At 56.2% G+C, this 26400-nt stretch overlaps 3 protein-coding genes across 8 annotated transcripts; 2 read left to right on the top strand and 1 right to left on the bottom strand.

The window, feature by feature from the left end:
- Positions 1–721: 721 nt before the first annotated feature.
- RPL10A (ribosomal protein L10a) lies at positions 722–3486 on the bottom strand. Its single transcript, XM_064635819.1, has 6 exons — positions 3421–3486; positions 3136–3210; positions 2964–3044; positions 2505–2653; positions 1442–1614; positions 722–924 (listed from the first exon to the last, which is right to left on the bottom strand). Exons 1-6 carry the CDS (start codon positions 3423–3425, stop codon positions 754–756), a joined length of 654 nt encoding a protein of 217 aa, XP_064491889.1. The 5' UTR covers positions 3426–3486; the 3' UTR covers positions 722–753.
- A 51-nt stretch (positions 3487–3537) lies between these two features.
- ZNF76 (zinc finger protein 76) lies at positions 3538–13314 on the top strand. 6 transcript variants are annotated; one of them, XM_064635809.1, is made up of 16 exons: positions 3538–3724; positions 4950–5090; positions 6364–6444; positions 7548–7625; positions 7779–7978; positions 8611–8688; positions 9063–9179; positions 9315–9390; positions 9732–9857; positions 9963–10142; positions 10395–10628; positions 10996–11126; positions 11877–12026; positions 12119–12232; positions 12360–12419; positions 12569–13314. In XM_064635809.1, exons 2-16 carry the CDS (start codon positions 5018–5020, stop codon positions 12671–12673), a joined length of 1803 nt encoding a protein of 600 aa, XP_064491879.1. In that variant the 5' UTR covers positions 3538–3724; positions 4950–5017; the 3' UTR covers positions 12674–13314. The 6 variants fall into 6 exon arrangements, with proteins under 6 accessions (XP_064491879.1, XP_064491880.1, XP_064491881.1 ...); XM_064635810.1 differs by lacking the exon at positions 3538–3724 and adding an exon at positions 3964–4045; XM_064635811.1 differs by lacking the exon at positions 3538–3724 and adding an exon at positions 4059–4276.
- A 123-nt stretch (positions 13315–13437) lies between these two features.
- On the top strand, positions 13438–24880 carry DEF6 (DEF6 guanine nucleotide exchange factor). The gene is made up of 11 exons (XM_064635807.1): positions 13438–14330; positions 18087–18227; positions 19685–19870; positions 21307–21534; positions 21614–21760; positions 21928–22036; positions 22118–22416; positions 22824–22990; positions 23194–23392; positions 23812–23902; positions 24117–24880. Exons 1-11 carry the CDS (start codon positions 14235–14237, stop codon positions 24326–24328), a joined length of 1875 nt encoding a protein of 624 aa, XP_064491877.1. The 5' UTR covers positions 13438–14234; the 3' UTR covers positions 24329–24880.
- The last annotated feature ends 1520 nt before the right edge of the window (positions 24881–26400 follow it).

The raw sequence follows: 26400 nt of genomic DNA, 5'->3' as shown, positions 1-26400 counted from the left end.
TGATCTTTCAAAAAACTGGCTCGGATGCTTATTTGAAAGGTTTCTAACAGCAGGATCCAGAGCTATTTTCATTGTTTGGTTTCCTCAGATGCTGACAAGCTTTTCCAGGGCCCAGGGTATTTTTTTTCCCTGTTCAGACTTCCCTAAGCTCACTAGTCCCAGCACAATGTATTTATTTATGCACACTAATTAGATGCAACAAATCTGATTTTTAGCCCAGAATAAGGAGTTGGACATAGGCTGGCTCAGAGGGAAGAGAGGATGGAACACACTCTGTACCCTTGGCCCCAACCCCCTTGCTGGGCTGCAGCTCCATCCCCTGGCATCCCTGGGCAGCTGGACGATGCCCATCAAGTCCTCACACGCTGCATCTTGGGCAGAATCCCCCGGCCCGAGGCTGGAGCATCAAAAGCCTTCAGAAGCTGGAGCCCCCCTCAGATTAAGGCTGTGGGCTCTGCAGCAGGATGGCTGCAGGTGAGCACTGCACATGGGCACAGGGGGATCTGGGGGCCATAGTTTAACTGCTGAAACTCCACCTGCCCCGGGACACCTCTGCTCTGATCAGTCTGGGGCAAGTGAAGCCGTTCCCCCTCCCTGCTCTGAACACAGAGGCCCCTTCCCTCAAAAGCTCCATATACCACTTGGAATTCACATCCCTATCAACACAGCTCATTGGCAAACCCACCCCAAGGAGCTCTGGAGTAACAGAACCACACATGGCCGTGGGTGCCCACAGAGTTTATTGCTGCCCCCTCAGTAGAGGCGCTGGGGCTTCCCCATGGTGCTCTTGATGTACAGAGCTCGCACGTTCTGCCAGTTCTTCTTCAGCAGGGACACCAGGAAGTTGATGGCCAGGTGGATGTTGTAGACAAGTTCATCCTCTGTCATCTTCACGTGACCGACAGCCACAGCCAGACAGAGCACCTGGGGACAAACACCAGGAAAAGGTTTCATGGGCAGAGCAAAGGTGCCGACCTGAACTCATCCATGTGCTGGACTGTCCCATGGTCTGTCAGCTGGACACAGCTTCCCCAGCCCACCCACAGGGTTTTCCAGTGCCTGCTGCACCTGGCCTGTGGCTCCCTGTGCCTGTAGCCCCTGGATGCCACCTCTAACACACACAGAGCTGACCAGGAGAAGGTGGGAACATCACTGCCTCCCAGAGACAGCAACACTGGGAAGGACACACGACATGCTGTGCAGAGCCAGCACTGGAGCAGGAGAAGTGTTAACTGCACTGGATTGTGCTCAGCACTGAAATATCGAATCATCTCATGATCACTTGCTTCCAGATCTGTCAATGACAGAAAAATTATTCCTCCTTTCTGACTGGCAGCAGAGGTCTCCCTTTGCTGGAGGAAACACTCGAGGGCCACCTACAGTCCATCCCAGATATAGCAGAGACACAGAACTGCCTTGGAGAGGAAAAGCCCTGCTTTACCTTCTTCATCTGGAATTTAATGGTCGATTTGACCTCATCAACCTTAGCCACCAGGTTCTCGTTGTGGGTGAGCAGAGAAGGGAATTTCCCGGCTTTGTTCAGGCCTGGGCCCAGGATTCGAGGAATCTGCTTGATCAAGGACTCAGAAGCCAGGAAGGCATCGTACTTCTTAGCTGCAAGGAGAGAACCGGGGAGGTGAGGAGAGACTCTGCTCCCACACTGAGCTCCCAGTGAGCGGCTCAGCCAAGCCTGCACAGCTCCACTTCCCCCAACAGACACTCCCACAGTCCCACCTGGACAGGGGCTGGTTTTACCAACAATCTATCAGGAATGACTGTCACAGCAGCCAGACCCCAGCCCCACTCCTGACACAGACTCCGAACGGCACAAAGCTCATTCCCTAAAGGAACTGTCCTTTGCTGAGCCCCAGATGACACTGAACTCTGAGCTCTGCCAGGAGCCTCCTGCCACAGCCTGTGCACACCAGGATGGATGACCCATCTACGAGAGGCTTAGCCAACAGCCATAGTATCCCATGTCACTTCCTAACTGCACATGGTTCCGTGGCTGATCATGGATTGAGTGTCAAGTTCTTGTCTGCCTCAGGAACGTACCAAAGTGATTCTAGAGTTCTCAGGGAAGGAAGGATTTTCTCTCCGAGAGAAAAGAGACAAATTTTATTCTGTTCATGTAAGAACTGCAGGACTAAATCCCACTCTTGCCTCCAGCATTTCTCTGCTTTTGCTGCACTCCAGGTCCTTGACCAGAAAATCGAGGAACACAGCAAAGGGTGAAACTCTGTGACAGGCATGCTTTCCTATGTCCCTTCCTTCCTTCTGCAGGACAACCAGCCCCACTCCTGCTGCACACTGACCTGTCAGACCTGCACTGCCAGCAGCTTGGGGGCTTTTCTGGGTAGTTTCTGGGCAGATTTTGGTACTCTGCTCAGCTTTCTATCCCTGGAGCTAACCATGACATGGAAATCTGAGATGACAGAAAACCTCCTGCTTACCCAGACCCCTCCCAATTTGGCTAAGGTACCCAGAGCCTGACCCACACTCACCCAACTTCTTCACCAGCTTCTTGTTCTTGTTGAGCTTCTTCAAAGCTTCTATGTCCATGTGCGGGATGTCAACCGCTTTGGCCTCATCACAGTGCTGCTGGTCCCCCAACAGACAGACCGAGAACTTGGGCCGTGGCGTCGACTTCAGCCTGGGGATGGAAGGTCCGAGTCAGTGCCTTACCAGCACCGCTGCCGTGTCCCTGGAGCCAGCACGGAGACACCTTACCACAGCACGGGGCGTCCTGCACCGCCGCTCACCTGCCATCACAGCAGGCCGGTGGGGACAGCCCGGGGGGCTCCCACACCTCCCCTCATGTTTTAAGACCCAGGGTGAGGGTCCGTCCAGCCGCTCCCGCTGGGCCGGGGCGCTCTGGACTCCCCAAGCGGTTCGGCGCCGCGGCGGCCCCGGGCAGGGCCGGGCAGCGCCGAAGGCTGGGTGGGAGCGAGAGGATGGCGAACCTGACGGTGCCGGAGAACCGCTTGTCCTTCTGGGGGTCGTAGTTCTTGAGGCTGATCTGCAGCTCCACGGTCTCCACGAACCTGCGAGAGGCAGCAGGTGAGGCCCGGCCGGGCGGGGGGAGGCCGAGGCCGGGCGCTACGCGCCCGGTCCCGCCGCATCTGGGGCTCTTACTTGCGCTTTTTGGCGCGGCTGCCGTGCAGCACCTCCTTCACCGCTTCGTACAGGGTGTCCCGGGACACTTTGCTGCTGCGGGGGGAAACGGCAGCGCGGGCTCAGGGCAGGCCCCGCCCGAGGCGCGGCCCGAACCCGCCCCGGCCCCCGCGCTCTCCCTCCGCCATCGACCCCACTGCATCGACCCCCCAGGCGGCCCGGGCAGCCCCGCGGACGGGGCGGATGGCAGCGGATGGCGGCGGATGGCGGCGGATGGCGGCGGATGCGGAGCCAGGACCAACCCACCTCATGGCGGCGGCTGCTCGGACCAAAGGGGCCGAACAGCTCCCGGAGCGGTATAAATAAGAGCGAGATCTCGCGAGATTTGGCCACGCGGCGCCATGGAGGGAGCGGCGGCAGCGCAGAGCCACCATGTTGGGAACGGTGGAGAGCGCCGCCCTGCCCTGCCCGCATCTCCTTCCCTGTTAAACGAACAACCAAGGTCTCTTTGCCTCCTTGGCGGACCACCAGGACAGGAGCTCGTCCATCGCTTCACAGCGCATCCTAGGAGCCTCTGGCTCCCCTGAGCAACTGCCGGGAAGAAGACGGGGTGCGTCCGCTGCGTGAGGAGCGAGCTGGACAGGCTCCCCGCGGGCGGCAGTGCTGTAGAACACCGGCATTAGGCAGGTCCCGCTGGCGGCCCGCGCAGCCCCCGGCCGGGAAGGGCAAGGGAAAGCGGTGCCTCGCGGCTTCAGTGTTAACATCGCGCGTGCCCGCATTGCCGCCTCACGGCGCGCGCTCCCCGAGCCGGCCCGGCCCGCCCCGGAACCTGCATTGCGGACGCGGGGGCAGCGCGTTGCCGTGCGGGTTGCGGGGCCGGCCGCGGTGCATGTCGGTCCGGCGGCGGACCCGGGCCCGGCGGGTCGCTCAGGTCGGTGCGGGGGGCGATGGCGGCCGGGCCTCGGGGCTGCCCCAGCCCCCGGCACCTCGCGGGGAGAGCCCCTCCTGTCCCCCGCCACCCCCGGCCCGCCGGCCGCTCCCCTCGGGCCCTGCCCTTCCCCGGTGCCGTCGCACCGCAGCCCGTACCGGGGGCTCAGCAGTGCAGGGCCGCCGCAGCCCAGGGGGAACGAACCCCGGCAGGACCCGCTGCAGCCGCAGAGGGGTGAGGGTGCGGGGTGAGGCGTACTGAGGGGGCTCAAAGCCGAGCTCACCCCGGGCTGCGGCGGGGACGGACAGGGCGGTCCGACTTGTTCCTGCAAATCAGACGAATAAGTATTTGGCTATCTCAGAGATGGCTCAGGAAGAACCCACTGTAGCTGCTTTGAAAGATATTCTGTCAGCAGAGAGCCTCTTTAGCAAAATGTTCTTGTGGGGGCGTGGTGGTTTTAATATAATGTGCTTAGAGCCTGAAAATCTGTTTCTCAAAAGGCTGGGAATTAGTCGGGAAAGGAAGGAGAGGAGGATGCTTCCAGGGATGAAGCTCATCATCCTGCCCCTGTCTCTTGCAGTACAGGACATGCTCAGCCTGTAGGTTCAGGCCTTATAGTACTTGGAAACCCTCCCTGCAGATCATTTGGAAGACAGGAAGGGCTTGAATGTGGCATTTGCACTGTCTCAAAGAAGAGTCTGTCAGTTCACTAGTGTGATTTTATATTTGTCTGTGGAACAGATTGTTAGCCCTGCCTGCCATTGGTGGGGGAAGGATGCAGTGTTGTCCATCTTAATCCTTTATAACCTCAAAACTAGTTTGAGGCCATTCAAGCCTTTCCTGGTGTCCAAAAGTGAGTATACATCTGAGGAGAGAAAATAAAATGGAATTGTTCTTTTTACTTAAGGCTTGCAGCAAAAAGGACAGCCCAGTGTCCCCCAGGCCCCTGGCTCTGGGCCCGGTGCTCCCGGCGGGATGGAGAGCCTGGGGCTGCCAGCAGTGACCCTCAGGGACGGCACCACGGCCTTCCTGCAGCAGGCTGCCAGAGGTAACGGAGCCTCGGGCTGCAGGGCTCAAAGTCTTTTTCTGGGGCTCAAATGAAAGACTTGCCAAAAGTGCCCTCACAGTGCATGAGCTGCCACACGTGTGTGGCCGCGTCACACGAGCAGCACAGGTGATTCTCTGTTGGATTTGAACAGAAGTCTGATATAAAAACAGAATTGAAATGTGCCTCTAGTGTGGAAATGAAGCTGTGGAGATGAGAGAGCTGTTGCTGTAGACAATAAAAGTGCTGTTCAGACCAGATGAGGCTTGTTCTCTCTGGGATCACTGGGGGAAGCAGAGCTGATGCTGTGGCTTGGAGGGCTCTTTTCCACCAAAACTTGCCTTGGGCTGAGCAGGAGGTTTTGCTTCACTGGTGTGCACAGGGATTGGTTCACAACAGTGCATTTCTCACTCAGAGAGGTGCCAATTTCAACACTTTTCCTTACTTTGATGTGTGTGAGGTGCCCCTTCCTCCACTACCCACTGCTCCCAGAACAGGAGGATGCTGTTTCCCAGCCTGCAGAACAGGATGGATGAGCTGTGCAGCTCCATGTCCTGGGGGTTGCTCTCTTGCTTTCTTTTCTGTGAAAACTCACTGGAAGTTTATTTATATTCCACATGTGTAGAGTTGGACTGTCTTGGAACCACTGGGTTGTGTGACCCCCCCCCCCCCCCAAACTTTGTGCTCCAGGTGAAACCAACCTGGATTTTACCTATTCAAGTGGGATGGAGCAATGTCCTCTCTGCATCAAATCTTTGGGTAACTCAGTCATTATTACAGGATTGCACAGAGTTAGGCTCTGTAAGATTTCAGTCTTCAGAACCCAACCCTGGCAGCATGTTAGGCCCCTTTAGGTACTGTAATTTTTTTCCAAGAGTTGATCCTCTGCCAAAGTAGAAAAAAAGAAATCTCCAGGCACTTGCTGATGCCACTCAGAGCTCCCAGTTGATTTTTTTCTCCAGCACAAGTCTAATGCTTTCTACTAGATTCCAAATGCTCAGCACACAATGTTCTTTCTGCTCCTTGGCACAAACTGCTGGGAGGGGCAGCTTGTCAACAAGTGATGCCTAAGGGTCTTTGTTGTGTGTCCTCCTCTCTAGGAAAGGGCAGCTCTGGCATTTCTGGGAAGTGAGGTGCCAGCAATCCGAGGGAAAGCTGGTCCCTAACAGCCTACAAGTGACAGTTTCTCCCTTCTGTGGGACTGGTTTCCTTGGGAAGCACGTGAGGCAGAGGGACTGGGCTCAGCAGTGCTGATGGGATGTTATAACTGTTTCAGGTGAAAAGCTGATTGAAGGACAAGTCATTGAATTTGAAGATGGGACCACAGCTTATATCCATCAGGTGACAGTTCAGAAAGGTGAGAACAATACATTCCCCTCTTTCTCTTTGGAAGGACACTGTAGATGTGGCTGCAGCTGGCAGTGCTCCAGCGCTTGGGCTCCTGTCAGCTCCAGCTCTCACAAGTCCAGGGTTTGTGTAGGGCTTTTTTTGCTCATGGTTTTGAGGCTGAATAAACAAGGGCATAGAATATGTGATTTCCTGCAAAGTTTTCAGCAATCTGTCAAGAAGATCAGTTTGGTGGAGGTGTCATTTCACCTCTGGGCTCTCTCTCCCCATTGTCAGTCTGACAGACCACAAGCCCAGTGAGCTCTGTGCTGCTCCCACACAGACTTTGTTTCATGTGGGAGCAGTTGGACGGGAATTTCCTCTGAACTACGAGATAATATATTACTTTTGGAATAAGTGTTGGTGAAGGGCAGGTGGGGATTGTTGGAAGCAATGCCACCTTGATCATTGACCCATCGGCCTATGTCACCTCCAAACTGATATGACATTAATCTGAGAGGTGGTGGGAATTCATTTCATGTGGCAGGCAGCAGAGTGGCCCAGACCCAGGCCCCTCCCTGACCACGCTAAGATGCAAAAGGGCAGGTAGAAAGAGCTCGGTTGCTTTGGGCAGTCCTTCTTTACCCTCCCAAGCTTCTTGTATGCCATCTCCCTCTTCTAATCTCAAAAGGTTGCTTGAAACCCACTTTTTATGCCTTTCCCCCCTTCATCCTCTTCACTGCCTCCACACGCAAAGTGAGAAGGGTTTTCCTTCTCATCCCTCCTTCCTCTGCCATGGGATATTTATGTTACCTTTCACACATCCCTGTGCCAGAACCATCCTCCTTGTCTGGGATATAATCTGGCATTTTGAAACTGGGAAGGCACTTCACTAATGCTTTGAGCTAAGAAAGTGGCAAATCTGTGCATGAAGCCTTGAAAAATCTCATAATTCACATCAGAAGGGTTCAAATGGTGTCTTAAAACCTACAGTTGTGGTTGCCTTCCAGGGCAAGCAGGAGCCCTGTGTCCTCTCCCGGGAGCCTTAATGCTGTAGGGTTCAGGAACTGCCACAGTATTCCCTCCATCCTGAGTCCTCCAGGAAAGTGTGTGGATGTTTCACTTCTCTTTTAGAGTCTGTGGCTTTGGAAGATGGTCAGCCAGTGGTGCTGGAAGATGGCAGCATGGCCTACATACACAGCACAGCTAAAGGTAAAGTGCTCCCTGCTCTTCACTTGGCAGCTGGAGCAGAAGCTACTTAGTGTCCCAGATTTCCAGGGCTGTGGGTGGCTGGGGAGGCGGAGCACTCTTCTGCCTCGCACTCAGCAGCTCTTTGCGTTTGATGTAATTGGTTTCCTCTTCCAGACGGTTACGATCCTGGCACCTTCCAGGCCATCCAGGTGGAGGACTGCACTGCCTACATCCACCGTCCTGTCATCGTAGCACCTGGCAGCACCATCCTGGAAGTGCAGACAGGAACTGGGCTCGAGGAGTTAGCTGGGGAGGAGGAAGATGATGCCTTTGGTGTGGAGACCACGAATGCAGTACAGCAGTACAGCAGTAAGGTGAGGGCACAGCACTGCTCCCGGGGTCTGCCAGCAGCACCACGGGCTGGGGGCCACGCTTGGCCCTCCCTTCAGCAGTACTTGTGTATATCTGTCTTTCAGCAGTGCCAGCTTTGAGAGAAGCAGCTGGACAGGGCTCCAGGGCAAGTGCCACCACTGATGGGTGGCTGGCAGTTAGGGGCCCAGAACGGGGCCATTTGGTCCCATGGAGTGCTGGGCCTGCCACCCTTAACATGCTACAGGCTTGGATTTGGGAAGAGAGGAGAGCTGCTGTGATACAGCCTTTGGCATGTCAGCAGTGGCTAAACTATGGCCACTGTCCCCATGGTGACAAAGACCTCAAAAAAACAGAACAGCTTTCGATCCTGATGCGTTGTCACTGCAGTGTCCCACCTGAACATCCTGGTGCTGCCGTTTTCTCCCGTCTGCATAGCGTTGTGGAGATGGGGCTGCCAGCAGTGTGCTGGCAATGCTCAGCTGGGCACAGACCTTCTTGCCATGGCAGGCCCAGTCCCAGCTCTCTGCAGAAGGGCGGGGTGGCACTGGCTGTCATTGTCTTCCTGCTTGGGTTGCTCTCGTGCTCTACACTGTACAGGGAGGCACAAAGAGTGCCTGTGCTTCTTCACCCACAGGGGTCTGACAAGGAAGAGGAGGGAGTGACAGACACCTGCCTTATGAACCCTACGGACTCCAGCAACGTCCCTTCTCAGGTCTGAATTTTTCAGTGACTGGAACTAGGCTGAACTCCTCTTTGCCAGCGAATAATTAAAAAAGCGTTGGTGGCTTCTCTGCCGAGTTAGCAAATAGTAAGTGCACACTTCACAAATGAGCTGAGCAAAGCCCAGAGAGGGAGTTAGGTGTCTGAGAACCCCCAGTGAGCTGGGAGGTGGGAGTGGGAAATGCAGGTTTGTGGAGCTCTGTCACCTGGGCTGCACCGTGCGGGTACAAGCTTGTTTGTAGGAACATGTTTTTGGAGGATAACTGCAGGAGTGCATATGTATGGCAAGGAGGGAAATATTTGTGTGGGCTTGGTGAAGCCTGCTGTGGTGGCTTGCTGGATTAGTTCCTGTACTTGTCTTGGCAGGATTTGCAGGAGGAGGAGGTGCACAGCCATGGGAAGGGGCAGCAGGTCAGCAGCAGAGCTTTCCCCTGTGGGTACAAAGGCTGTGGCCGCCTCTACACCACTGCCCACCACCGCAAGGTAAAGCAGCTGACATGGCAGTGTGCAGGCCAGACCTATCCCAGGTTACAGTGCCAGGGTTCTGCATTCTGTACAGCTGTTTTCCTTCCTCCTTGCCTTGGTCCTCATTTTAATGACCCATTCTTCCTTTTCCAGGTACATGAACGTGCTCACACAGGTGACCGGCCATATACATGTGACTTCCCAGGTTGTGGGAAAGCATTTGCTACAGGTAACAGCTTCTCTTTTGAGAAGATTTTGCTTTCTCTCCAACCCAAAAATGCTGTTGAGCCTCAGCCCTGGCTCTGGTCCAGCAGAGCACAATGTCCAGAGCATCTAAAGCCTTCTGTGAGGGAACTACAGCATGGGAGCCTGCAGGACTTGATTGACTGTAGTCAGATAATGGTGGAAGTAGGGTTGAAAGTAGCATTGGGAGCTGTTTGGATATTTTTTCCCCCTTAGCTTTGCAGACACAGGACAGACACTCAAGTACGTGAACTGGGGGGTGGTACACAGCTTATCATGGCGTCTCCTTTTTGTTACAAAATTAATTGTGGTTTCTGTCCTGAACAGGGTATGGGCTGAAGAGCCACATGAGAACACACACTGGTGAGAAACCATACAAGTGTCCAGAAGATATGTGTAGCAAAGCCTTCAGAACCTCTGGGGATCTACAGAAACACATCCGCACACACACAGGTGAGCAGCACAGGGGGAGAACTGCACTGCCAGTGAAAGGGTCTCCAGGGCATTCCAGGTAGCTGCATGGTAGCAGGGCTCATCCACATCACTCTGTCAATGCAGGTGAGCGTCCCTTCAAGTGCCCCTTCGTGGGCTGTGGCCGCTCCTTCACCACCTCCAACATCCGCAAGGTTCACGTCCGGACGCACACGGGCGAGCGGCCGTACACGTGTCCAGAGCCCAGCTGCGGGAGGGGCTTCACCAGTGCCACCAACTACAAGAACCACATAAGAATCCACACAGGTAGGAGGCGGCCAGCTCCTCCCAGCCAGCAGCAGGGAGGTCTGTGGGGCTGAGATGGGCATTTCCAGGCCCAGCATTGCAGGAGTAGATCTGGGGGTGGCCAGGGAGTTAAAGCAAATAGTGGGAATTGCTTTGCTGGGTTGATTATTGTTCCACTGGTCCACCTCCAGCTATTTGCTCTGGTGGGGAATCCCTCCCTGGAGCATGAGGAGAGCGAGTGGGTGAAGCTGTGCTCTGTGGCCTCTGCCCTAGGAGAGAAGCCATACCTGTGCACTGTGCCAGGCTGTGGGAAGCGCTTCACGGAGTACTCCAGCCTCTACAAGCACCACGTGGTGCACACGCACTGCAAGCCCTACACCTGCAGCAGCTGTGGGAAGACGTACCGCCAGACCTCCACGCTGGCCATGCACAAGCGCAGCAGCCACGGCAAGCTGGAGACCATGGAGGACAGTGAGCGGGCCCTCTTTGAGCAGCTGAGGCTGGAAGGTGAGCCCCCACTCCCCATCACCTGCAGCAGGCTCAGGTCAGGTACAGCAAAGGGGGAAGAGGTGACAGCAAGAGCCTGCAGCTGCTCCCCTCTCAGACCCAGGTCTGTGCCATGGCCTCCTGCCTCCCTATCAAATCCAGATCTGTGTTTGATGGTCCTTGCTGTAAGTCACAGGTTGGGAGCAGGCCCCTGCCCATTCTATAGTACAGGGAGAGGTAAAGGCCCTTCTTACCAGGCCATCACTGGGCTGGTGTCATCGTGATCTCGTGCTCTTCTGTGCTGGCCCTTGAGGCCACAGGCAGGTCCTGGGGCCCAGCATGTGCTTTCATGTTCTGATAATGCTGCTCTTCCCCTTCCCTGACCCAGTTGCTGCTGCTGACAGAGGCTGCCTGCTGAAGAGCCAGCATATTGCTTTCCTGTCGGAGATGGAGGAAGATGAAGAAGATGATGTTGAGCCTACACAGGTCTCACTTATCTCTCAGGATGGGACAGAGCAGGTACAGACACTGACAGCCTCCAGCACATCAGGGACAGCAGTTATTATGTGAAGTGAGATTCTGCCTCTACCCAGCTGCAGTGTTCTCTTCAGGGCCTTTTTTCAGCATAAAACAGACCCTGGGGCTCCATGGGCTCTGCCTGCTCTGAGGGATCCCTCCTACAGCCTCACCCACTGCTGCAGTCTTGGTTTGAGGGTGTCTCTGATCTAGCAGGGAGGGTGCCTCTCCCTGCTGATGGGGTCTCCAGGTGTTTGCCCAGGCTTGTGTGCAGTGCCTGTCAGTCCTCAGCTCCCAGCAGCTCCCAACATCTGCTGACATAGGCTGGATTTGGAGATGTTTTGTCATCATTTGTATGCAGGAGTGCTTTTCTTGTACTTCCCTCCACCAGCTGCCCATGTGCTGAGTGGAAAAAACTCCCTTTTGTGGTACAGGGCAAAGGAAGCAGCTGCCAAAAGTGACTTGTTTCCTCTTAGCCTGAGATGCTTCTGCTGCCACAATGCACAAGCTGTCCTGTACAGCCTGGAAAGAAGAGGCTGAGTGGGGAGGGGAGCTGTGGTACAAGCAGGGAGGGCTGGAGACCCAAGCTCCGAGTTCTCTGTCATCAGTTCTGTCCATGGCCCTGGGCAAAGTCCTTGGAGTTCTCTGTGCCCTCGGTCTTGGGGGGAGACTGTTTCATCCTTGCCCAGACCTTTGCATTGCTAAACTAGGGAGTGGTCTAAGACTCCCTGAGCATCCGCTGTCATCCCCCAGGTCAGTCTGTCACAGGAAGAGCTGCGGGCCCTGGGCAGTGCCATCAGTGTGGTGACACAGAGTGGGGCCCTTGCCGTGCCCAAGGGAGAGCTGGTGGGTGACACTCGCACCGTGACTGTGGCCAACACCCATGGCACCGAGACACAGGGGGTACAGGCAAAACTGGGACCTTTCCTGTTCTCTGCTAGAAAGGAGCTGCATTTTCTTTTAAAACATGATTGGTTTTTATCTGATTTTCCTAGGTGACCGTAGTCACTTCTGGGGCAGTCGTGTCAGAGGAATCCGCCGTTGCCCCTCTCCATCATCAGCAGGTGGCATTGCTGGCCACTGCCCACGGCACCCACATCACTGTGCAGGTGCCACACATGGTGCAGGCTCCTGCCATGCACCCCTTTGCTCCCCAGCCACCTACTGCCCGCAGCACTTGCCCTCTTGCCCTGCTGCATTGCTGCTTGCCCAGAAGGCTTGCTTCTTAATTCCCAGGTGCCCTGCATACAGAGGACAGCACAGGGACGTGCTCCTGGGATTGCAGAATGCTCTCGTGTAAGCAGCCTCTCTGCATCACGGCCACGTCTGCCCCTCTGCTTCACACCTCTGTCACCGCCCCCTTGCCCCCCTGTCCTTCTGGGGGCTGCCCTGAGATGCCTTTCGGGGGTTCAGCACTCACTATCTCTCTCCCTTGCCTCCCCCAGCTGGAAGAGCAGCAGAGCCTGGAGGAAGGCGTCAGCATGGCTGCAGCAGTAATCCCCTGTGGACCGGTGACGTCTGACACAGCCGTATCTGAGAAAGGGAGCTGAAAGGGAGCTGAGGTCGGCAGAGCTGCTGGGGCAGGGGGAGAGGAGCCCTGGCCTGTCATGGGTGGGGGCAGTGGGTGCTGCAGGGGGACACGGGGCAGGGACATGTCTGAGCCAGCACCTGCCCCGCACGGGCCGGGAGGGCTGACAGGGCAGCGTGAGGCTGCTGAAGTGACCCCGTGCAAAGGGCTCTTCTCTCCAAGGAGGGAGGGCAAAGATACTGGACTGCTGCCTTCTCCTGGAGGCTCTGCTGGAGCCTCTCCTGGGCTCTGAGCAGCAGCCCTGTTTTCAGAGAGGCACTTCCTGCCCTCTACCTCTAGGAATAGTCCAACAGCTCCCCTTTCCTGTCCACCCCTCCAGCTCAGGGACAGGTGGGCAGCATGTGTATGGAAGCAACAAAGGCCCATCAAAGCAAGCCCAGGCTGTCCTGGGCTTGGTTTCAAGGGTGACCAGTACCTGCCGTTGGAGCCAGTGCTCTGACAGCAGTTCTCCCATCTCTTTGGCACATTCCGCTCTCAAGCAAGCTTCCGTGGCTGATTCCTTGGCTGCAGAGCAGAGCAGCCTGCACTTCTCGAGGGCTGAGCTAGACCTGAATGTAAATGTTGAGTTGAAATAAAAATAAATTAACAATGTTGTTTTTAAAAGCAGCCCCCTTCTCTCTGGTGGAGGCTGGGAGGAGGTGATCCATGTTACTGTTTTGCAGCTGTAGGGATTAAAGAAATTGAGGAGATCTGTGGAATTGACTGAATGTGTCCTGCCAAAGCAGCGACTGTCCCAGAGGAGGGCAAGGAGCAGGGTGAGCTGTACCCTCTGAGCCCCCACCATGTGGCTTGGGGGGGCTAAGAAGTGTCTCTAAAATCTCAGATCAGGTTTTGGCTCTTCCAGGGACCCCTGCAAGCCCAGATTTACGGAACTGTGTCAGAGAACACATTTTACAGGCCCCTGAGCTGGGGAGAGAGACTTGGGCAGGTGCCCTCAGCCCTTCCACTGCCCCAGGCACTGGGCAGAGAGAGCCAGCACGGGAAGCACCATAGAACCATTTTGGCTGGAAAAGACCTTTGAGATCGTTGAGTCCAGCTGTAAACCTGAGCCCAGTGCAGGATCCCGGCAGTCAGGTGGATTATTTTCTGGACGTCCCCGAGGAGTTCGCAGAGGAAGAGGTTTCTGCGGGCACGGAACGGGCACAGCCCGGGAGGGTGCAGCACGCTGGGTCTCCCCACACCTGCCCTGATGCGATTGATCGCAAAACAAGGAGAGCTGGAGCCGTTCCAAAGCGCAGCCCGTGCTCCCGCTGCGAGGGGAAGCTCTGCGCCTCAGTCCCGGGAGGGGAAGCTGCTGCTTGAGCCAGGGAGGAGATTTCTCTCCCCAGAGCGCAAATGCCGAGGAAGCGTTTGATGTGTGGGCCGAGCCGAGCTCGTGTCCGTGAGCCCCGGGAGCGGAGCGGCAGCGATGGGGCGCGGGGGGTTCCCGGGGAGCCCCGGGCGGGCGGCGCTCCCGCCCCGTCCCGCCCGCCCGGGCGGCGTCCAGGAACCGGATCCGCGGGCTCGGCAGAGCCGCCGCAGCCATGGACCTGCGAGCGGAGCTGCTCAAGTCCATCTGGTACGCCTTCACCGCCCTGGACGTGGAGAAGAGCGGCAAGGTCTCCAAATCCCAGCTCAAAGTGAGTTCCCGGGGGGCTCGGGCGGCCCCCGCGCGGCTGGAGGGTGGGCGGCGAGGGGCAGAGCAGGTCCAGGGCTCTTTGCATCCCCCCACCTTCCACGGAGGAATTGTTAAATACTGAGATCGGTAAGACCTTGCTGTTGCCTCCGTACTGATTCTGGTGAAGTTCTCAAGCTCTGCATCATCTCCCTTTAAAAAAAAAAAAAAAAAAAAAAAAGAGGGAGAGGTGGGAGTTTGGGAGTTCATGCTCAAGTATGTTTTCTAGGTGAAAATGAGGAGAAATCTAGCTTTTTACATTTTCTTACATTTTTTATGGCCAACTAACAGCCCAAACTCAGTTTATATTTTCTTGCTTGCCAGAGCACCTGCATTTCTGCTTCCTGCTGAGCCAGTGGGTCGGGAGGTAGGGGCAGTTTGTTTTTAAACTAAAACTCCACAGTGCTGTGGCCAGAAATAACAAGGCGTTTTTAAAAACTCTGCTTTCCCCTCTCCCCCTGCTTAGCAGCTTTCAGAGGGCTCCTGCCCTTAGCCCTTCATCAAACCCATCACGGCTTTAAAAATCTTTTTGCCTGCCCCCAGGCCGTGGTTGGTCGAACCTGCCAGGGAGCCCTTGGCTTCGACAGTAATTATTGATTTTTTTTTTACTTTGCACGTGGTGGGCCTCATTTTTGTTGCCATGTGAGCGTTCTCTTGGTTCTTAAGCTGGCACCAGGGTTGGAAATGCTGATCAGCATCAGGGGCTGAGATGAGAGGAGAGACCTGAGCAGAAGAATGCCAGGCACAGGGAGGTGTTGCGTCAGGACTTGGCAGCTGCTGCCAGTTTGCGAGACCAGTTGTGAAGTGCTGCAAAGAAAGCCCTTTTCCACTATTTCCTCTATTTTATAGGGTTTCCCCAGAGACAGACTGCAGGGAAGGTGCTGCGCTTGGTGGGGAGGCATGTTTTGCCCCAAAATTAAGAGTTTGTTAGCAGGAATCTGGAGGGAAAGTAGCCATTGCCTTTGCAGCAAAGAGCCTCCTGCTGCTCCCCAGAACTCATAGCATGTGTCCTGCGAGCCACACTCACCTGCTAAAACTGTAAAAATAGCTGAAGGAATTAAGGAAAATCCCAAAGTAGGCCAGAGCTTAATTCCCTCTGCTAATCCCTGAGAGGGGCTGCTGTGCCCCCCTCACAGCATCCCCTGCACCCATGCTCGGGGTCTGGAGCCCAGCCCACACGTGTGATGGACCCAAAAGTGCCAGTGTGAACACGTGCAGTGCTTGTCTTGAGAGATCTTTATCACCAGATATGATGCTGAGGCCACAGAAACCCTCAATTTATGGCAATTTCCTAGAGAGTTTGTGCAAGGGGGGACAGGGGCTGCAAACCCTCGTGTAGGGGCTGCGGGGATGCTGGGGATGGTGTGTCCATAGCAGCTGTACCCAGAGGGGAAGGGAACTTTCCTCCTTGCTGTTCTCCCCCAGCCTTCAGTGACAGGACAGGTTGGTGGTGGGTTGAGCTGCACTGTTGAATGATGAAACTCAGTTCTGGATAACTTTCCACCTGCCTCGAGGCCTGGGAGAGCTCATTTCCATCTCCAAATATGCTCAGGTTTGCCCCAGCCTACCCAGGCCAGCAGCAGCATTTTTGTCCATTCAGTGCAGAAGGAATCCGAGGTCTTGCAGGCCTGATTAATAACGTGTCGAAGCCACAGTGGCTGAGCACTCTCCAAACCCCTCCTGAGCTGTGTTCTGCTCCTCACCCGGGTGTGTTGCTGCATGAAGGGTCTTGAACAAGGGTGGGAGAAGCAGCGGCGTTCACAGGGTTTGCACCTGCAGAAAGGAAGCAGTCCCAGAACTGGGTGGGATTGTGCTGGCACATGGGGCAGTGTCCCAGCGGGAGCTGGGGCTGAACTCCAGCCTCGTTCCAGCCAGTTGCTGGAAACATATTGGGGTTTCCAGTGTGATGGTGCAGCTGTGGGAGCCGTTGGGCTCCTTGCAGGGGCACTTCTCCGAGGCGAGTGTGTGCAGACACTGAGTGTGGGGGTGTGTGTGCACAGGAAGGAAGGGCAGCTTGCGGTGGAGTGCTGCGCGCCGAGCGAGGTCGGGCAGTTTTGTTCCCAGCGCAGGCACACGCCAGCCCTGCTCCTGGAAAAGGATTTATCCTCTCGGTGCCATTGCATCCTCCCTGGCTGAGCAGAGGGAGCTGCTCCCTGTCTCTGCGGATCCAGGCTGGGATGTGGGGTGTGTGCCTTCAGTGTGGCTGTGCGTGGCTGGAGCAGGAGGTGGGAGCCACCGAGCACTGTCCTGGTGCTTTTCAGCACCTCTGTTCACAGGTGATGGGGATCATGACAGTGGCTCCCCACTGTCATTTTTTCCCCCTCCAGTCTCTGTTTCAGAGCCCAGGAGTGTTTCCCACCTCTGCTCTGTCCAGTCACCCCACCGTCGGCCAGGCTGGGGCTTTCCTCCCAGTTTGTCCAGTGACAGCTCTGCGAGCGGAGGAGCTGTGGGTCACGGTGTGCCAAGGTGGACAGAGGGGCTTGGGGTTCCCATCATGGAACCCCATGGTTTTGCACGTGCAAACCTCCCAGGGCTTTTTAGGGATGCTGTGAGAGGTGTGAGGGATGGGGACGAGGGCCCACATTGGAAACAGGGAACAGGATGCAATTCCCGAAGTTTCAGTCCATCCTGATGGATTTTTTAGCCTTCAGGACATCCTGAAGGATGTCCTGGGTGTTCCCAACCCTTTCCAGTCCTGTGCAGACCCCAGGGCTGCACCAACCCCAAAAGGTGCAGCTGTAGCAACGGTGCTCAGGGCTGCAGCCCTGGTGTGTGAGCACAGGGCGGAGTCCTGCTGATCCCATCAGTCTGGAGGGTGGAAAAGAGAAAGAAAATCTGGTTGAGCAAGAACCATCTCCAACTGCAGCAGCCCAGCGTGGCCTCCGGCTCCTCTCCTGCTGGGAGGAAATTTCCAGCCCTGCACAGAGGAGTAGGGATGCTGTACCCTCTCCTCCAGGCCTTCTCTTCAACCCTTGGCCAGCTGCATCCCCAGATCCTGGTGCAATGGGGCAACATCAGTCTGGGATGCTCATTTAGTCATCTCCTACTTCTGGGAGGTAGAGGCAAGGAGAGCACTGCCTGTCTGGCATCACAAGCTGGAGATGCTGGTGATGCTCGTGGACAGCCTTGCTTTGAGCTTTCCAGCACGTGGGAAATTTGGGAGCTTCCAAACACCCTTTGTTTTGTGGAATTTGAACAAAAACGGGCTGTTGGTGAGACTCGTGGAGTGTTTCTGCAGATGGTGCATCTCCAGATCTCCATTGTCTGCTCCCATTCCAGACAAAACTTTTTCTTAGTTTCTTATAAATCTTTTCTATTTTCATGTTTCCATCTTTCTGTGCCCCCTGGCAGACAGCTGCTGCCAGGCTGGGCCATGGTTGTACCAAACACGTGGCTCAGGGTGGCTTATCAGCTTTTCTAGATCAGAGCAAGTCCTGTTTTCTCTGAGAGGTTTGAAACAGCTCTTTTAAAAAAAAAGTTCCTGATGTGTGAAGAAAAGTAACTAATGTGAAAAAATCCTTAATTTTTACCTGTTTCTAAATGATTCTGTAAGGTTTTCATTTGGGAATGATGCCCCGTTCTCTGCCAAACCCAAACTCTGCCTCAGTGCTGTGGCTGCAGGGAGGTCACAGGGCATAGTGGGTATGGGAGTGGCACCACAGAGGTGTGCTGGGGCAGGGCTGGAGGTTGTTCACCTTCTCACCATCTTGTGCTTGGCCAGGTGCTGTCTCACAACCTGTACACAGTGCTGTGCATCCCCCACGATCCCGTGGCCCTGGAAGAGCATTTCCGTGATGACGATGATGGGCCAGTGTCCAGCCAGGGCTACATGCCATACCTGAACAAGTACATCCTGGATAAGGTGAGCCCCTTGGCCTTGGAAGGGGGGACACAGTGGTGCCTGGGCTGCTCCTGCATCACACGGGAGCCCAATGGCTCCGCTCCCCACAGCCCGCAGGAGGTCACATGCCTTGATGGCTGGAAAAAGGGTGCAGAGAGATGGGGAGCACTCAGGTGAATACCAAAACAAGTGAGAAACGTTTAATTCTCAATGTCTCCTTGGCAAGGGTGAAGTCAGCCCTTTCCATCAAGGCTCTGGATGCAGCAGTATCTCTGCCCATGTTTCCTGCAGGGTGCAGAGAGAGAAACTGGCCGCTTTTTCCTCTCTAACCCTGTTCAAATTTGGGGTGTGACGTCATTTGGCAGAGAGGAGAGGGAGGAGGATGAGGTGCCAGGACAGGAGCAGAGTTGGGGTGGGCAGGGGCTTTCTCCCTTTTTTCCATAATTCAAATGCACCTTTGTCTAGTACAGCCACCAGTTTGTCCATGGGTGCTGTTTCCTCCAGGCATGCGAGGACTGGCAGCTTTCTTCCACTGTGTGCTCACAGAAGGGGGCCAGAGCTGGGTGCAGTAACCCTTTGTTCCCCTGGCTCTCCTGGCAGTTCTCTATGGGTCTTCATGCCCATCTTTGCCTTGCCTGGAGCTGGTCAGGAGCTGCCCAGTCTGATCCAGCAAAGCTGATCTTGGCCGCAGGGATCTGGTCTGCAGCAAGTGAGGGCAGAGGCTTCCCCAGCTCCCTCTGCCCAGGGCAAGAGCTGCCCAAGGTCAGCCCAGCCCAATCTCCCCATCACAAAGTGGCCAAAATCCTTCTAGTTTCCCATGTGGTTCTTTGGGAGATGATCTTTAAACCCCTTTTTCTGATTCACCATGGTTAATAAAATCCCAGAAGCAGCCTGAGAAGGGGAAGTGGGTTTTCCTAGTAAGAGAGGCTTTTAGCTTTTGCCACCCACTTGAAGGTTTTCCTCCAGCTCTACTGCCACAGGCTGCAGTTTCCTCCTGTGCTGGCAGCATGTGGCTCCTACACCTGGGATGGAGCACCCAGGGACAGCCAAGGCTCCTCACACATCACAGTTCACCCATCTTCACCAAACCTGCTGTGTGAGGCTGCTTGCAGTGCCAGGACATGGTTACAGAAGCTCACAGACAGCAGTGGGGCCGAGGCTGGTGGAGGCATTGTTCCTGCCTCCACTGCTGCCTGCCCTCAGGCCAGCACTTCCCTTCGCTCCCCAGTTCCTCTTTATGGTGGAATGGGATAAAAAGAGACCCGAAGCTGTGGAGGCACTGGGGAGGTTGAAGAGCACCACACTGCTGCATGTGCTGCACCACAGGTTTTCTGCTGGTGCTCCAAATCACCCTGTGCTTCTCACTGGCAGGGACAAGAGATTTTAGGAGTGAGAGTTTCTTCCCGCTAGCACTTCCCCCTCAGAACCCCTCTCCATAGCCCTGCAGCTCCCTGCTCACCATCAACTCCTGCCCACAGGTGGAGGAAGGTGCTTTTGTCAAAGAAAACTTTGATGAGCTCTGCTGGACCCTCACAGCGAAGAAAAACTACAAACCTGACCGGAACGGGAATAGCGTTGTATCCCACCAAGATGCTTTCAAGCTCTGGTGTCTCTTCAACTTTCTGTCTGAAGACAAATACCCTCTTGTCATGGTGCCAGATGAGGTAGGACTGCCTCTCCCCCCATCCCTGTCCTCCCAGGGCTCCGTGCTCTGGCAGAGCCCTCTTTGGGGGTAACACATCCTGCTATCGCTTCCTGGCACGTCCCACCACATCCTGCAAGATGTGGTGCTCCAGGGGGTGAGAGAGAGCAGGAAAGAGGTGGGAGGAGGGTTGCCTGCTATGCCCACAGCCACCCCCTCTGCCCACAGAGAAGGGAGTGACTTGGGAGCATCTGGGAGGACCCCTCCAAAATGCTGGAGCCTCTTTCACCTAGAGGGCAGTGGCAGAGCAGAGCTGTCTGTCCCCCTCCGTGGCCGCTGCCACTGGGCACTCAGCCCCTGCCCAGAATCTGGAGCGTTAAGAGCGAGGTTCCAGCCAAAGCAAAGCCTCTGGCAGTAATCTCCAAATCTCCAAATTCCACAGAATTTAGCGGGGGAGGTTCTCCCTTCTCCAGGGTCAGATGAAAGCCCCATGAGAAGGGGGGCAGATCTAGGGAGGAGGCACAAACATAGAAGCCAAGAACAAGCATCAGCAGAAGGAACTTAGCTGGGCAAGCAACTGCTGTTGGCTTCTACCCCATCAACATCCTGAGATCAGCAGAAAAGTAAAAAAAAACTCCAAAAAACAAGAGGACAAAAAAAAAGGCAAGAAGGGCCGTGCTGCGCAGACGTAGGAGGGCAACCACACTTCCTGCACCCTGCAAGAGGTGTTTCCTGTTCCCCAGACCATGACAAACTGAACCATCCTTCTGCTTACGGGGCTGAGCAAGCGCATTCACTGCTTGCCCTTCTCCTAGTTAAATGACATTAAAAATCCAGCTGGGGGGACCCTGCTGTGTGTCACCTTCCTGTGTGGCTCCCTGCAGTCACCCACCTGCCTCAATCCCCAGATCGTGGGCAGAGGAGAGCTGGCAGCAAAACTTAAGCTGAAATAAGTCTTCCCCACATCATGTCAGCCATCTTGGCTCTTTTTAGAAACACTTTACTTGCAGTTTCAAAACGATGCTCCTTTGGGTCCTGTCCCCTTGCTCCTCCCAGTGATTTTGGAAATCAAAGTGGTGCTGAGCTCAGGGCTGTGCTCTGAGACACTGACCTTGCATGCTGTGTATGGGGTCCAGCAGTGCTGGCCTGTTCTCCCTCAGGCTCTTGGCTGCTGCAGAGTTTTCTTACTCTGCAGACAAACCACCCAAAACATCTCAGCCTTGGGGTTAAAAAGGAAAAACCTCCCAGCAGTGGTCAAGCTCTAACCCAGTGCCAACCTCCTGAGGCAGCCTGCTGCCTAGAATGCCTTGGCCATGACCTCAGCCATTGCAACCTCTGGGATCAGGGTCCTGCATCTCCAGGCTGGAAAGAGAGGCGGTCTTGGGCTCTCCAAAAGGGGTCGGTGGGGTGGGAACAGCTCTCACTTCCCCACATCCCTGAGTTTCCCCATCCCCACAGGTGGAGTACCTGCTGAAGAAGATCTGTACAGCCATGAACGTGGAGCTGAACTCCTGTGAGCTGGATGACTACCTGTCCCAGGAGCCACAGGGGCAAGAGGGGCTGACGGTCTGGCAGTTCCTAGACATGGTGAACTCAGGGCGGTTCCTGCGAGGCATCGAGCAGGAGGCCATCAGCATGGCCGTGGAGGAGGTGTACCAGGAGGTCATCGAGGATGTGCTCAAACAGGCAAGGAACCCACATGTCCTGGGGCACGAGCCCTGTCCTGCCCCCATCCCCAGTTTTGATCTCTGTCTCTTGTGTGCAGGGATACCTCTGGAAGAGGGGCCAGCTGAGGAGGAACTGGTCAGAGCGGTGGTTCATGCTGAAGCCCAGTGTCCTGTCCTACTACATGAGCGAGGAGCGGAAGGAGAAAAAGGGGAGCATCGCGTTGGACAAGCACTGCTGCGTGGAGGTACAGCCAGGGCCACTCGTCAGCCTGGGGACAGGAGACCTGGGAGATCCCCTTCAGACCCCAGGAAGGCAGACCCAAGAACACACAATTTTACATCCAGGAGCACTGGAGCCAGGGGGATGAGGTGGGGTACGAGGGTAACACCGTCCTGTGTCCTCACCCTGCAGGTGCTGCCTGACCGGGACGGGAAGAGGTGCATGTTCTGCGTGAAGACCTCCTCCCGCACCTACGAGATGAGCGCCTCCGACACCCGGCAGCGCCAGGAGTGGACGCTCGGTCTGTGCCCACCCCACACCCCTTCCCCAGCTTCCCTGTGCCCCCCTCCATGTCCCCACTGACTGTGGCCTCCCTCTCCAGCCATCCAGACGGCTATCCGGCTGCAGGCTGAGGGAAAGAAATCCCTGCACAAGGACCTGAAGCAGAAGCGACGGGAGCAGCGGGACCAGCGGGACCAGCGCAAGGCAGCCAAGGAGGAGGAGACGCAGCGGCTCAAGCAGCTGCAGGAGGAGAAGGAGAGGAAGCTGCAGGAGCTGGAACTGCTCAAGGAGGCCCAGCGGCAGGCAGAGATCCTGCTGCAGGAGGAGGAGCAGCGGCGGAGGCAGCAGCACGAGGAGATGCAGAGGACCCTGGAGATCCAGCTGCGGGAAGCTGAGCAGGTGGGTGCACCCTGTGGAGAGTCCTGCCAGGGCTTCCTTGCTCATGGGGTGGGTGCTTCCTTTCCCTTCCCTTCCCTGGGGCAGCCTTTGGACAGGCCTGAGATTCCTGCAGAGCAGGAGATGGGGACAACCTGCCCCAAGGGTATGTAGGGGGGCAGTGAGAGGCAAGTGCTGGTGCCAGGCTGGCCAGGGAGCCCATTTCTGACCTCACAGCCGGCACTGGCTCCAAATGATGCAGCCTGTCTCCTGAGCAGGGAAACAGCTTTGCTTTGGATCACTTGCCGTGGGCTCTCCCTGTTTTGGGAGATGTCTGGCATCCACCCCGGGATGCAGGACTAAGGGGTTCTGGAGACAGTGGTGGTGGCCCAGCCAGCCGCCCACGCTGACGGCTCCTGTCCCCCCGGCAGGCTCGTGCCTCCATGCAGGCAGAGATGGTCCTGAAGGAGGCAGAGGCAGAGCGTCAGCGCAAGCGCATCCTGGAGCTGGAGGCCATGCAGGAGCGGCTCCAGGAGGCCCTGCAGCAGGAGGTGAAAGCTCGGCAGGATGAGGAAGCCGTGAGATACGCGCAGGCCAGGTATCCCAGGGGCATCCCTCCCTCTCCCCAACCAGCCCCGCTCCCAGGGCAGCAGCTGTGCATGGGAATGTGCTCCCTAGGGCAGCTCAATTCTCCTGGGTACTGAGGTGTGCTGGTGACTTCCCAGTATGCTGGCAGGGACGGGGGAAGCTGGTGGATGAAGTGGCAGAGGGACATTCTCACCTCTTGCTCTTCATTGTCAGGCTACTGGCTGAGGAAGAGGAGAAACTGAAGCAGCTGATGAAGCTGAAGGAGGAGCAAGAGGAATATATCATCAAAACTCAGCGGGAGAAGCAAGTCCTCAAGCAGGAGATGGAGAACAAGAACAAATGTCTGGAAGAGGCACAGAAGCAGCTGGAAGAAGTGAGAGTGAACAGACAGCGGGTGGACCAAGACGTCATGGTGAGCATCACATCAGTGTCACATCCCTTCATGTGGTGAGCCCCAGGGGACTTCCCAGCCCTCCTGGAGCCACCTCCGTACTGGGGAGGACACAGCAGCTTTGAGAATCAAGGTGGCATTGCCTCGGGGGTTTCTGAGCTGTGCCATGTGCAGGCACGGGGTGCTGCAGTGCTGAGACAGGACAAGCATGTCCTGCCCCGTGGAGACAGCCCTGGTGTCCAAAGCGATGTCAACAGTGGGAGTGTGTGGAGGGGTAAGAATTGAAGGAGGAGTAGGAGACCTAGAGGAGGGTGAGCTGGGTCTCCATCCCAGAGGGAACCTCCAATCCAGGCTTACTCAGGGAAGGGAAATCCATGCCCACAGTCCCGAGTCAGGGGCAGTGTGGTGACCAGCTCACCCCTCTCCTCCATTCCCTCCAGGCAGCCCAGCGGAAGCTGCGACAGGCCAGCACCAACGTCAAGCACTGGAACGTCCAGATGAACCGACTGATGCACCCCATCGGGCCAGGAGGTAGGAGACCAGCCAACCAGCCTCCCTTGAGCTGGGGCATGAGCCCAGTCCCCCACCCATCAGCCCCTCTTTGGGAGCATCTGGGGGCCAGAAGGATCCTCATCTTTCAGAGAAGGAATGCCTCTTGCAAGGAGAGACTCCACAACCCTTTTTCTCAGCTGAATGGTCAGTTTGGACCCCAGGTAAACAGCTCTCTTTTTCTGTCCACCCACAGACAAGCGTACAAACGTGAGCGGAGGAGTCTTCGCTGGCTACCAGCCCCTCCTGTCCCAGAGAGATTCTTCCCTCAAACTCAAGCAGAAAGTGGAAGATAAAAGCAGTGGCCCCATGACAGACAACAGCGAGGAAAACGTGAGCAATGGTGGGAACAGTGGTGTTCTGCCGTCTCCAGATGCGGACACCGTGGCCACAGAGCCCACCAAGTAGCCCAACAGGATGGCAGAGCCCAGCTGGGAATGGTAGGGCCCAGCTTGTCCCTCTGAGCAGACGGTTGGTGTGGCTGTCTCTGGGTGAAGCCAAGTGTGGACCAGCACAGAGCATACAGGGGACTGCATGAGGCAGAGATGCTCCCATTTCCATCAGTAAAGGGCTGCAGCTGCCACGTGCCAGGAGGCTCAGGTAGCCCAACTCTGGGGAGAGGGCAGCAGGACCATCTCCTCTGGGCTGCTGGACTCAACTCCCTGCACTCTGGTTTCTACCCTGCCCTAAAAAAGAAGCACTGGTGGGTCAGGACTGCGTGGCTCAGGGCTGCAGTTTCCCCTTGGTTTCTACCACAACCCTTCTGCATCGCCTGCTGAACCCTGGGCTGTGGGGCCCTGCCAGGGATGCTTGGGCCAACAGAGCATGACCTTCTCATCGCCCCCCCAGCACGGCCAGGGTGTCCTTAACTACCACTGTGTTCCCTGATGGTGGTTGTTAGTCCTAGAGTCACTTAGAATTAGCAGAAACCAACAAGCAATAAAGCTTTTGGAGCCGGTGGCCACAGACCTCCTGCCCTGCACACTGGTGGCCCTGCAGGCACCAGCCCTTTCTCCTGAGCATTGTGGGTTTTGGGTTCCCCCTGTAGGAAAGAGCCCTTTGAAAGGAATCAGTGGAAAGTGGCTCCACCAGTAGATTTTGGGTTGGTCTGGAGGGCCAAGAGGGATGTAAAATAAAACAAAAAAAACCCCAATAGCATACACAATCATCAGAGTTAGTTTTCCCGAGCATCTCTGTTTAAACAGTCCCATCACCTGTGCCTTTGGGGTCTTTATTGTCCAGGGCCCAGAGCCTCCGAGGGTCCCCCCGGAACAGGTCCTTGGAGGAGCTCTGCACCGCCCCTGCTGTTCCTCGTTCGGATGAGCCGCAGTTCGTTGGGGAGATTACAATCTGTTTCCTCCCGGGCGCTCTGGGCGTTCTTCGCAGGGCGCTGCCCCCCTCCCACACTGTTTCACAGTTCTTTTCCCCCGCTCCGCGGGGCAGGGACAAAGTGCTCTGTGTGCCCGGGGGTGGGTGGCCCCGTGCCCGGTCCCACACAGCCGTGCTGACGCACAGCAAGGGCAGGGGTGGTTCGGGGGCTGCAGGTCAAATTCAACACCTCTCCCCCCTTCCCAGTGCACTGGGTTGCAGCAGGGTGGTCCTGAGCCCTGTGCATCTGAGGTCCCTGCCTGTCCTGTGCCATCACGGCTGGACCACTTGGACACAGGATCCCTCCACTCTGCACATGTTTTCTGGCAGAGTGGACCCTTCCCAGCTCGGCCCCAAGCTGCTCGGGCTCCACGTGCGCAGGAGACTCATAAAATCATAGAATCAACAGGGTTGGAAAGGACCTCTGAGATCATCAAGTCCAACCCTTCATTTTTTTAATTTTTTTTTTTTTTTTTTTGGATATCTAGTCTGGGTTTTCCCCCATTCTGTACTCTAGAAAAATCCAGTCCGGGGTTTCCCCCCATTCCGTACTATGGCCGAAATCCAGTCCGGGTTTTTCCCCGGCACGAGAGGAAATCTCTCAGAGGGGCTTCCCTCCAAATAAGCCCTGAACGTGACAGGAGGTTTCAGCCGGGAGAAAGGAGCTGTGGAAGAAAACTACCCTAAAAGTAGCCAGTTGGGATCATCAGGTTTTCCAGCCAAGAAAAACAAGGACAGAGATGAGGGAATCGGGTTCCAATTAATAACGATTTGATGGGTGTAGGAATGATTTCCGTATGTTTACAGTCCCGCCCCCTCTCCCCGCGCTGCCTTTCGCGGCCCGCCCTCCGCGCTCGCTCTGAGCTCGCGCCGCTCTGTGGCCAAGCAGCGGTCCCGGAGGTCGCAGAGGACGCCGAGGGGAAGCGACCCGCGGGGACACAGCCACGGGGGACAGAGCCACGGGGGACAGAGCCACGAGACAGAGCCGAGGGGACATTGTCGGCCGCTCCCCGGACACGCCCCGCCCGCCGGACACGCCCCGCCCGCCGACACGCCCCGCCCTTCCGCACGCCCCCTCCGGCACGCCCCGCGGGCAGCGCCTACACTTCCCA

The sequence above is a fragment of the Pseudopipra pipra genome, chromosome 25 (genome assembly GCF_036250125.1).
Source record: "Pseudopipra pipra isolate bDixPip1 chromosome 25, bDixPip1.hap1, whole genome shotgun sequence".
NCBI lineage: Eukaryota > Metazoa > Chordata > Aves > Passeriformes > Pipridae > Pseudopipra > Pseudopipra pipra.
The sequence above is the reverse complement of the archived record's forward strand: the minus strand, read 5'-3'. Positions and strand labels throughout refer to the sequence as shown.